Here is a 10,643-nt window from a genome sequence, read left to right as displayed (position 1 = left end):
CAGCCTGACGCTTTCTGTCAGCGATGGAAAGTGCTTTCCTTTTCAGCGTGCCCTTAACCGGACCCTTGCCAAGAGTGGCTGGGCTGTGACCGGAGTGTGCTTAAACAGTAGTGGGGGAGAAACACAGCCCCAAGCAGGGCTGGGAACGGATGGGGACCTTGCGTCGGGCCCTTTGTGCTCGGCAAGAGGCAGGCGGGGAGAGGCGGGGTGTGCCGGGTTGTGCGGCCGCCTGTGGCGGCGTGCAAGGACCCCCAGAGCACCCGAGGCGGGGAGGGCGCTAACGACACAAGATGGCGGCCGGTGGGGCCGGGGGCCGCCTTCCCGCGCGGGGAGGGCGCGTGCGCGGGCCCGGCGCCGTACCCGGAACCGAGCCGGGGGTTGGGAGGGGGGCGGTGGCGGCGGGGCGCTGCGTTACCGCGTCACGGCGCGGCGCCGGCGGCGCGTGCGGCGGCCATGGCCGACATGGAGGAGCTGTTCGGCAGCGACGCCGACTCGGAGGCCGAGCAGAAAGGTGCGCGGCGCCGTCCCCGTCCCGCCCGGCACGCCGCGCCCCCTCCCTCCCTCCCGTCCTCGCCCTGCCGCTGCCGCTCGCTCTCCCTGGCCGGCGAGGCCGTCGGTTCCCGGCCGGGCTTGGCTGCAGCCGGCGGCGCTCCGGGACCGGCCCCGCCAGGCGCGGAGGCCTCGGGACGCGGCGCTGCTGCTTGTCCGCCGGCAGGGAGCGGCGCGTTAGTGAAAAAACAGCGATAGTGGCGGGGCGCCTCCCGGCAGGTGCTGCTCCGCCGTTAAAGTCAGGGTTTTGAAGTGTTTGTCCCAGTTTCTGCACGGGGCAGGTGTGCCTCGTTCTGCCCGGCTGGAGGCGCGTCCTGCAAAGGCGGCAGTAACGGGGTGGAGAAAAGGTGCAGGGGAGCTAGCTTTGTCTGAAGGAACGGCGGCGGTCTTAGACTTGAAAGATTCCATAAACTGTGTCGTTGCGTGTTTAAAATTCTCACTACTTCAAGTTTTGTGTAATTCCTTATTCCTTCTAAATTTTGGGATCTTAGATGACAGCTGGTGGTGAGACCTTATGTGGCATCTGTTAGGTTTCGTTATGTCTTTCATTTCACATGCTATTTTGTTGTCGTAGGTAACTTACGTGCTTCTTTCTTATAGATCTCTGTTGTTGGTTTTTGTTTTGTTTATTTTATTTTTTTAAATCAATGCTCATCTTCTTGTGAGGCTCCCTGTAGGGATGTTTTATTTAACGTTTGAAAGGGTGATGTCTGTTTTGCAGATTCTGACTCTGGATCTGAATCTGATTCCGATCAGGAGAATGCTGGCTCTGGTAGTAACGCTTCTGGAAGCGACAGTGACCAGGACGATGACAGGGAGGCAATAAAACCTAGTAATAAAGAACTGTTTGGAGATGACAGTGAGGATGAAGGAGCATCCCATCATACAGGCAGCGACAACCACTCTGAAAGATCGTACAATCGCTCTGAAGCCTCAGGACATTCTGAGCATGAAGATAATGATCAGTCAGATGTGGATCAGCACAGTGCTTCAGAAGCTGCTCACGACGATGAGGAGGATGATCGAGGGCACGGATCAGATGAAGGCAGTCATCATTCGGAGGGAGATGGTTCTGAAAAGGCACATTCAGAGGATGAGAAGTGGGGCAAGGAGGACAAGAGTGATCAGTCAGATGATGAGGAGAGGCAGCAGAACTCTGACGATGAGGAGAAAGTGCAGAACTCTGATGAAGATGAAAGGCCGCAGATGTCTGACGATGACGAGAGAGCCCAGAACTCTGACGAGGAGAAGATGCAGAACTCCGATGAGGAGGAGAGGCCACAGGCCTCAGATGAGGAGAAGATGCAGAACTCTGATGACGATGAAAGGGCCCAGCATTCTGACGAGGAGAAGATGCAGAACTCTGATGATGATGATGAAAAGGCCCAGCACTCTGATGAGGAGGAACAAGAGCATAAATCTGGTAAGACCAAATACAGTGGTAATGATTTGCTTCTTACAGGCCTGTTTTTTTTTTATTGTTTACTTCATATTGGCTTGAAAAGATTCCAACTTAAACGTAAAGTCATTAATCACATAGCTTTTAATTACAGTCATCTTTGTAACTTTTTTTCTAAGCCCATTTAAGTTCCTTTCCATCTGAATCAAATTTAATAATACAAAGGAATTTCGAAATATATGCAACAAAATTCTTAATTTACTGAGAGTCATTGTGCTCCTTGGTAGAGTCTGCAAGAGGTAGCGATAGCGAGGATGAAGTTTTGCGAATGAAGCGAAAGAAACCAATTGCGTCAGATTCAGAGGTGGACAGTGATACAGAAGGACAGAAAGGTAAAAGGTGGGGTTGTTTTGTGGGCTTTTGGTTCATTTGTCTTTTAATTCTCATCTTAAGCACGCCATTCATCTGCTGTGGGACTTGATACAATTGACAGCATTTTCTATATGGAGTAACTGTAGTGCCATGGAAATAACAAAATGGCACAGCAAGAACACTGCAGGGGGAAATACGCGCTGTATGTCTGCTGATTATTCCTACTTAGCTCTGCCAGTCTCTCAGCTTCCTCTGTGAAAGACGGAGCTTTTCTTTTGTGAGTGCTGGTTCATGCACTGTTGCCAGAAGATACCAAGACATGGTGTATCTTATCAGAAGAGCCTGAGAAAACCTATACTGTTTTTTATGACATTTAGTTAGCTGAGAAAAAGGCGTTGATTCTAATGAGAAGGAAGATTTCCAAAACATGCAACAAAGTTGTTTTTTATGTATATTTAAATTGTTCTTTGTATTTAAATTGTAGGAACTTGAGGACAAACTTAGACTCTTGATTCTTCTGTCATAATTTTTCATCTAGATTCTTGCATTTCATAGGGTCTTTCCAGGAAAACATACCTTGAATCTTCAGCTTAAAAACACAAGGGGAAGCATTTTCTTGCAAGATAGGAAAATAATCTGTGCTTCATGAACATTAGCATTTTTTTAATCTTTGTAGGTGATTTTAAATGGTAATAAGAATGAAGGATGTGTTAATCCTTTTTTTTGCACTTGTATATAGGTGTGTGTGTGTGTTTCCATATATATGTATTTAAAATAGTAATTTTTCTCCTCAAGAACATGCAGATGTCATGGACCTGTTTGGAGGTGCAGATGACATTTCCTCAGGGAGTGATGGAGAAGACAAGCCACCAACTCCAGGACAGCCCATTGTGAGTAGGCGTGACTTTTGAAACAAACAAGCTGCTATTCCACTTTGAAGTCTGGAACGTTGATTGAGTTTGATAATGTTTTAGTGAAAAACATTAGTTTTTTGTTGTGTTTTTTTTTTTTTTTAGTCTGAGAAAAGCTATCCCACAGATTCTCCCGTCCTTAGCTGAAAACTGAATGTCAGCTCTTTTGTTGTTTACTTACTGTCTTTGGTTTCTTGAGTTTGTGCTGATATTTGAAATCACTTTAAGCATCCTGTAAAAATGCTGAATTGGATTGCTTTCACGGAAATGGTGCAAATGCTTTTTACAGAAGCTTCCTGATCTCTCTCTGCATATTGATGGCTTTTCTTCAGGCAAAATGTAAATGCTTATTACAGCACCAGGAGACAGAATGACATTTTTCACTTTTGCTTATTGTGCTTTTTTGTCCTTAGGATGAGAATGGACTGAGTCAAGAACAGCAGGAAGAAGAGCCTATTCCAGAGACAAGAATAGAGGTTGAAATACCGAAAGTAAACACAGACTTGGGTAATGATTTGTATTTTGTGAAGCTGCCCAACTTCCTTAGTGTGGAGCCCAGGTAATTCTGCATTAAATACTTGATAAGTTGTTTTTTTTTTAGTGTTGCACTATGTTGTTTTTGTTTTAGCAATAAAATTAAATGTATTGGTCATATTTAAAATGGTTAACATTAAGGTGCATACTTTTAGTGATGATAAGTCAGTAGTAATACTTGCCTGGTTGTTAGCTAATCAAGAGCTGAGTAACTATGCTATGAGCTTGGAGTTCACCCTGACTAAATAAATTTTGTCTTTAAAATCATACATATATACATACGTATGATTTAACTGAAAGTAACGAAGGCTCAGTCTCTCAGAGACATGAAAGCCAAATACACTGAATCTTTATGCACTTTTGAGTGATAGAAACATTCTGAATTTTAGAATAAGCTTCTTTTTACCTGCATGTGCTAAATGTGATATTTAAGTATTAAAAGGGACAGTGGTTACTTATTTTACTTTTTACCTAACCCAAGCAAAAGAATTTTTCTGGAATTCAGAGGAAGAAACAAAACAGATTAATAGAGTTGCTTGTGATGTTAAATGTGGCCCCAAAGCCCACCATCAGCACCTCTAGTAAACTGCTGTTAATTTCATCTCTTCGAGTGTTCTGTTAGGAACTTTATTGGATTATTTAATACATATCTTCTTACCTGGCAGCGTAGTATTGTTTCTGTCATACCTTAATTAAATCATTCGCCCTAGCTTTTGTGCTATAGACTGTTTAAGGAGAGAACTATTAAGAATCCAGTTAGTGGCTGTAATCAGTGATAGAAGTCCTGAGGATCACTGGGGTCAGACAGGACTGAAAGTAGAATTTTACAGTAGCAGAGCCTGATTATTGTTTCTTTCCATTGCAAGCGATCTTGAAACTATTAGGCTATTGAGTGGGCTTATTTTTTCCCCAGCTGTCAGGTTCTTGGTGTTTTCTGTTTTTGGTTTGGTTTGGTTTTCTTTTTGAAGAAAGAGAAAGAACAATCTCTTTATTTCTGTTTGATTGATTCTCAGATTCAAATTTTAAAAGATTGTGCTCTTAGAAAATCTATAGCTCACCACATTTATAAAATATTTTCATTTTGATTTTCCCTGTATACAGTTATGTGTATTTATTTATAAATTTAACCCTCACTTCATCATGTTGATACCGAGGAAACCTTTTTGAGGCAGACTTGCTTTCTTTAGCTTGAGCCATTTAGAGGGTCTGTTAAAGTGGCTGTAATTGATGGTAGTGAAGACACTTGGGTAGGCCTCCTGTGGTGTAGAATCAATGCAGTAAATTACATTAGTGTGGAAATGGCTGTCTCACCGCTGCAGTGCCTACTGTTGTGTGCAGTGTATAGTTTAAACCTTTCAAGCACCTGTTATTTGGCACAAGAACAATCTGGATTATTCTTTAGAAGAGTAAAGACTATTGTATAATTTATTACAGACCCTTTGATCCCCAGTATTATGAAGATGAATTTGAAGATGAGGAGATGCTTGATGAAGAAGGTAGAACTAGGTTAAAACTCAAGGTATGATATTAATTTTCCTTTCCTCTTCTATGCTCAAATAGCCACATTTCTTCAAAGTCTATTTCTGGTATTTTAGAATGGTATTTTGACTTATGGTTCAGGTTATGAAGGCATGGACCAGTTCACTGCTGAGAAAGGTTGCTGAGTTTTAGTAATGCTAAAACAAACAAACAAACCCTTCACATCTGCATTTCATCTGTAAAAGCCATCCCTTTCACCTTTGTTTCTTTGCATCATACAGCAAATTGAGTAACCCTTCTAACTGTAATTCTCAATCTTTATAGAGTGTATTTTACCAGAGTATTCCTTACTATTAGTTAAACTATGAATTAAAAAGAAGTTTCTATTCTGACAGGTAGAAAACACAATACGGTGGCGGATGCGTCGAGATGAGGAAGGGAATGAGATTAGAGAAAGTAATGCCCGGATAGTCAAGTGGTCGGATGGAAGGTTGGTTTAGACTTCTTGCTGTTGAAGGAATACAGTTGTTTTTACAGTGAAATGCCGTGGCGTGCAAAATTGAAAGGTCAACAAACTTCAGTGTCAGTTCTGCACAGCAGAAATTATTTTAGTCTCAGTGCTTTGAAAATTTTATGCTCTGCTTCATCTGGATTGAAATATAATTATTGGCTATATGTAAAAAGGAAATGTGAAGGCTTTCTCTTTTTATAAATGAGGCAAAAAATAGACTGCAGTGACTTTATCAAGTAACTGATAATATGAATCTCTTTTAAGCATGTCTCTCCACTTGGGAAATGAGGTCTTTGATGTGTACAAGGCACCACTGCAGGGAGATCACAACCATTTGTTTATCAGACAAGGGACAGGTCTACAAGGACAGGCTGTTTTCAAGACAAAGTTAACCTTCAGGTAAACATGATATTCCATATCAAATGATGTTACTATTTTTGCAAATAAATGTTGTGGCTAGTACATAGAAATTAGAGGTACAAATTAGTAAACTACAGTAGACTACATGTATTTTTTTTTATAAATTTTAATTTGTATTTTTAAGTGCAAGTCCTCATGTGAATCAGAATATTAATATTCTCTGAAATTAACCTTTCTTGTGATGCATGGTGGCCATCAGGATGGTGATTGTGCCTTGGGATATTGCAGTGAAATGTGAGGATGATTGTTTAGGCTGGTGATGGACTGCAGCCAGTTTGCTGAGAGGAATTGATGTCTCCAGTAGCTAGTATAGTGCACAAGAATTAAAATAATAGTAATAATGCTTTTACTTTTGTGCAGATGAATCTTTGAAACCTTAAGTATTCCTGCCCTGCAACTGTCATTTGAAAATGGATAAATTCTTTTTAGAAGTATTTAACCCATAGCAATTCTCCAACAGACCACACTCTACAGACAGCGCCACTCACAGGAAGATGACTTTGTCTCTGGCAGATAGATGTTCAAAGACCCAGAAAATTCGTATTTTGCCAATGGCAGGTCGTGATCCAGAGTCTCAGCGGACAGAAATGATTAAGGTATTCTCACATAGAGCTTTTTTATCTGCTGATTTAATCTTAAAAAAAATAATAATCAGAACTGTAATCTAGCTGAGCACTTCTGAACATTTAATGTGTTTTTGAAAAACAGAGTCTATCAGAGTTATAGGTAGGAGTAGTTTTATAGGTAAGAGTAGTTAGCCATGGGTGCAATTTGTGCATGCAGTCTTTTTTGTTTGAAATTGCATTACCTTACATTTACAAAAAATCAGTTTTATGTACATTCTTTCCAATCCTGTGAAATGATTTCAAAAGCTACAGTAGAATACAAGATACTCTGAGTATTTTATTATTTTTTTCCCTCAATCTTTATCTTTTGTTTCTTTCTTTGGACAGAAAGAAGAGGAGAGATTAAGAGCTTCCATTCGTAGAGAATCTCAGCAGCGAAGAATGCGAGAGAAGCAGCACCAGCGTGGTCTGAGTGCAAATTATTTAGAACCTGATCGCTATGAAGAAGAGGATGAGGGTGATGATGCGATCAGTCTAGCTGCTATCAAAAACAGATACAAAGGTGGCATCAGAGGTAATAATAAACCTTACTGGTAGACAAGTTGGATTTGTGTAATTTAGACAGATTAATTTCAAAAGAGAGTCCTGATGAGGCTGTGTTTTGCCACTTAATTTGATACATAAGGAGATGTAAATTCAGTTTGTGTAAGTTTATTTCCTTTGTGGGGTTAGATTCCGCGAGCCTTTTGTGAGACTAAGTGTAAGAGAAGTATTTTTCGTACTGTCTTTTTCCTTACCAATTTCAGATAAATACCTTCTTTTTTTTTTTTCTGTAGAGGAACGTGCTAGAATCTATTCTTCTGACAGTGATGAGGGCTCAGATGAAGATAAAACACAAAGACTACTCAAGGCAAAGAAACTGACTAGTGATGAGGTAAGAAAATGATTTTGTTCTTAAAAAGGTACTCATTTTCAGTCGGGAACATTTCCTGCACTTAATCCAGTTTTTAAAGCTGAGACTTCTGTAGTTTCATTTATGCTCTGATGAATGTAGTATTTGACTTGGCATGCTGTCAACAGTAATTAATCATGCCAATTTCTTATTTGCTGTGTCAGTTCATAGACCTGAGTGATATCTGAAGGAAGTCACTATTATTATTGCTGATTTAAAGATGGAAACATTGATACAGGGCTGTGTAAAATGACTTGACCAAAATTATGCAAGGAGTAAAAAGATTCAACATCAGATTCCTAGTTCAGTCTTGTTTCCTCAACTACAAGGTCCTCTCCTGTTTATTGTGAAAACAAAGGAAGAGTTTTCATATAACATTTCTACTCTTTTTAAATAGAAGATTTTAAAAAAAACAACAACAACAAAAAAACCCTAAGGTGCAGTTAATCCGATGCTAAACAGATGTTATCCGTCACCTGAGTATCATCCAAAACATTAGACCACTATCAAGTTAACTGCTAGCTAGAGTAGTAGTGCTGTTTCCTCTTTTAAATTTTCAGGTATTTTTTGGTTTGTAACTTATCAGTGCTAGGTATGAGCAAACAAATCTTTGTGTTTATCCCATCTTGAGGTTTTGTTCAAGCAAGTCGCTTCTTCAGTTACTGCACTGGTGTTTAACAGTGCTTTTTAAGATTGACAGTTACCATTTTTGAGATTAGAAACTTAACTGTTTTCATTCAACATTAGAAGTGGAACCATGAAGTACTAAGCTTGTGGGATATTTTTCAATTCTTTATTGAAAGTTTTATATCACTATTTCCCTTAAGAGATTATTTTAACTGTTAAAATTATCTTAGTTATTGTCCCAGATTTCTTTTAGGTGCTTTCCTACTGTTATGTCCAGTATGCTACTCTAACAGCTGCTGAAGTGACTCAAATCTTACTGTTGAATTTTAAAGGCTTCCATAATAAAGCATCTTAAAAGAGCAGTTTGGCAGTATAGCTTGCAATATGTCCTTTTAGAGAATGCATGTCAGATGTCTTTAATCACAGCTGCTGAAACTCTGAAGTTTTGTTTAAATGAGCAATATATGACATAGTTTTCACTATGACACATAACTCTAATATGAGAAATCTTGATTTTTGAGGAGTAAGGTTTCTGTCATTTTCATTTCTGTATTGTGCTTCCTGTAAATTTCTTGCCAGGTATGTCTTATTTCCCAGCCTGTTGAGATGTTTGCTACATTCTGAACGTGTGTTCTTGCTGCTGTGATGCTATTCCTCCTATATGGTTAGCTGGGTATTTGCACTAATACGCAAATGTTTTATGAAGCAGGAGTGAAAATGAGTTTTTCTTTGAAATTCATAGATCCTGGCTCGTTATTAGTTATCGAGGAAAATATAATATTTTGGAAAATATGACTAATCTTTCAGAAAGCCATAGTGAGGCCTGTAGACAACACTGTAATTTTGAGAGCTCCGCTAGTGTCTGTTAGTAGAAATTATTTATTTATTTATTTTATTGACAAGACACTACTAGCTGTTAGTTTATAATGTAGCAATCAACGTCAGGATTTTGCAATTCTAGTCTCTGAAAAGAAAGGATCTAGTCAACTGGATTTCTCTGCTGCTTGAGAATGGTAGCCTCCATTTTACAGTTACGTGATGTAAAGGCAATATTCCCATCAGGGCCACAGAGGGGTGCTACGACGTTAGGAGAATAAAACAGGATAGCCTAACTACTTGCTTTCAGTCAGCAGGTAGGAAGTTGTTTTTTTTTTTAATATGTATCCACATATGTGAAACAATGAACAACTTCTACACAGACTTGCTTTTGTGTGCTGTCAGTCAACAGCACAGCCCAAATTTCCCTCCTAATAACAATTTGTTACCAGTACTGGAAACATCAGCCTGTTATTAATGCACATTATCATCGCATGGCAAGTGGTTTTATTGTTACTGTAATTAATGGAGATAGCCTGCTAAAGAGGAAGGTGAATCATTTAACAATAGCCTAGCTAGATTATAAGAGAATAAACGTTCTGAGGAAGTAGCTATGATTGAGATTTCCCACCCATACTAATTTCTGTTTCCCATGCTTAAAATTCTTTCCTAATTCAGATTCTCACCATACTAATTTAATGTAAATATAGAAGAAAATGCTTTGAATAAAAAGTAATTCATTAAAATTCCAAAAGGCTGTGTTGTCTTTTGCTGCTTCTTAAAATCCAATTAATGTGTGTTGCTCTTAAAAATAAATAAATAAAATAATGGGAAAAGAGGTTACTTAGAATTGAGGGTATTTCTACAACACGTTTATTTTTAAGCAATAATCAAGTTACTGCTCATTCTTTGTTTCCAAATTGATGAGTTTTTCATTTACAACTAATTACTTGTAGCGTGAGCAAAAGTCTTCATATTGTTCTGAATCAAATTGCTGTTTAGAAGGATGATTTAACCTGCACTGGTGTAAATGTGTTTAGATTAACAATCACCCCACTGACTTTATATTTAGGTGCTAGAAATTGGTCATCCAGCCTGTAAAAGTCATTATGGTATTGCTTTCAAACAGGTAATTAACTGGAAATACAGTATGACAAAAAAAAAAAAGTTGAATTCGAAATGTAGATGAGGTAAAGGGAAGCAATTCAGGAATGTGTTGTAGGCCAGTTAGATAATCAGAATCCGCTGTTTTGTTGTTGTTTTCCCTGTTCTTGTATTCACAAACAGTTTTTATATAGTTTCAGTATTTCTTCTAGAACTCTGCATTGTGAACCACTCATTTCTGATATTAGGGTTGATTTTTCAACAAAGAAACTTGTATCTGTATCGTGAAGTTAAATGTTTTCTTCAAGTTTTTAGGTAGAAAAATATGAGATCAACAAGTATCCCGCCATGTCTCCTTAAGCGTTTTACATACAGGAAAACACTAGATTTTAGTTTACTTCAT

General features: G+C 39.2%; 1 protein-coding gene across 2 annotated transcripts in view; it reads left to right on the top strand.

Annotated features, from left to right (window-relative positions):
* The first annotated feature begins 360 nt into the window (after positions 1 to 360).
* The window catches only part of LEO1 (LEO1 homolog, Paf1/RNA polymerase II complex component), a 94,974-nt gene continuing 84,691 nt past the window's right edge, over positions 361 to 10,643 (top strand). For both annotated transcript variants that reach the window (XM_083850041.1, XM_083850042.1), the window contains exons 1-11: positions 361 to 511; positions 1,271 to 1,972; positions 2,236 to 2,340; positions 3,116 to 3,210; positions 3,645 to 3,790; positions 5,200 to 5,284; positions 5,640 to 5,734; positions 6,020 to 6,154; positions 6,636 to 6,771; positions 7,129 to 7,315; positions 7,578 to 7,675. In XM_083850041.1, the coding sequence (XP_083706167.1) occupies positions 454 to 511; positions 1,271 to 1,972; positions 2,236 to 2,340; positions 3,116 to 3,210; positions 3,645 to 3,790; positions 5,200 to 5,284; positions 5,640 to 5,734; positions 6,020 to 6,154; positions 6,636 to 6,771; positions 7,129 to 7,315; positions 7,578 to 7,675 (1,842 nt within the window). In that variant the 5' untranslated portion in view covers positions 361 to 453. The remainder of the gene's footprint in view (positions 512 to 1,270; positions 1,973 to 2,235; positions 2,341 to 3,115; positions 3,211 to 3,644; positions 3,791 to 5,199; positions 5,285 to 5,639; positions 5,735 to 6,019; positions 6,155 to 6,635; positions 6,772 to 7,128; positions 7,316 to 7,577; positions 7,676 to 10,643) is intronic.

The sequence above is a fragment of the Anser anser genome (genome assembly GCF_964211835.1).
Source record: "Anser anser genome assembly, chromosome: 10".
In the NCBI taxonomy this organism is placed as follows: domain Eukaryota; kingdom Metazoa; phylum Chordata; class Aves; order Anseriformes; family Anatidae; genus Anser; species Anser anser.
This window is presented reverse-complemented; position numbering and strand designations above follow the sequence as displayed.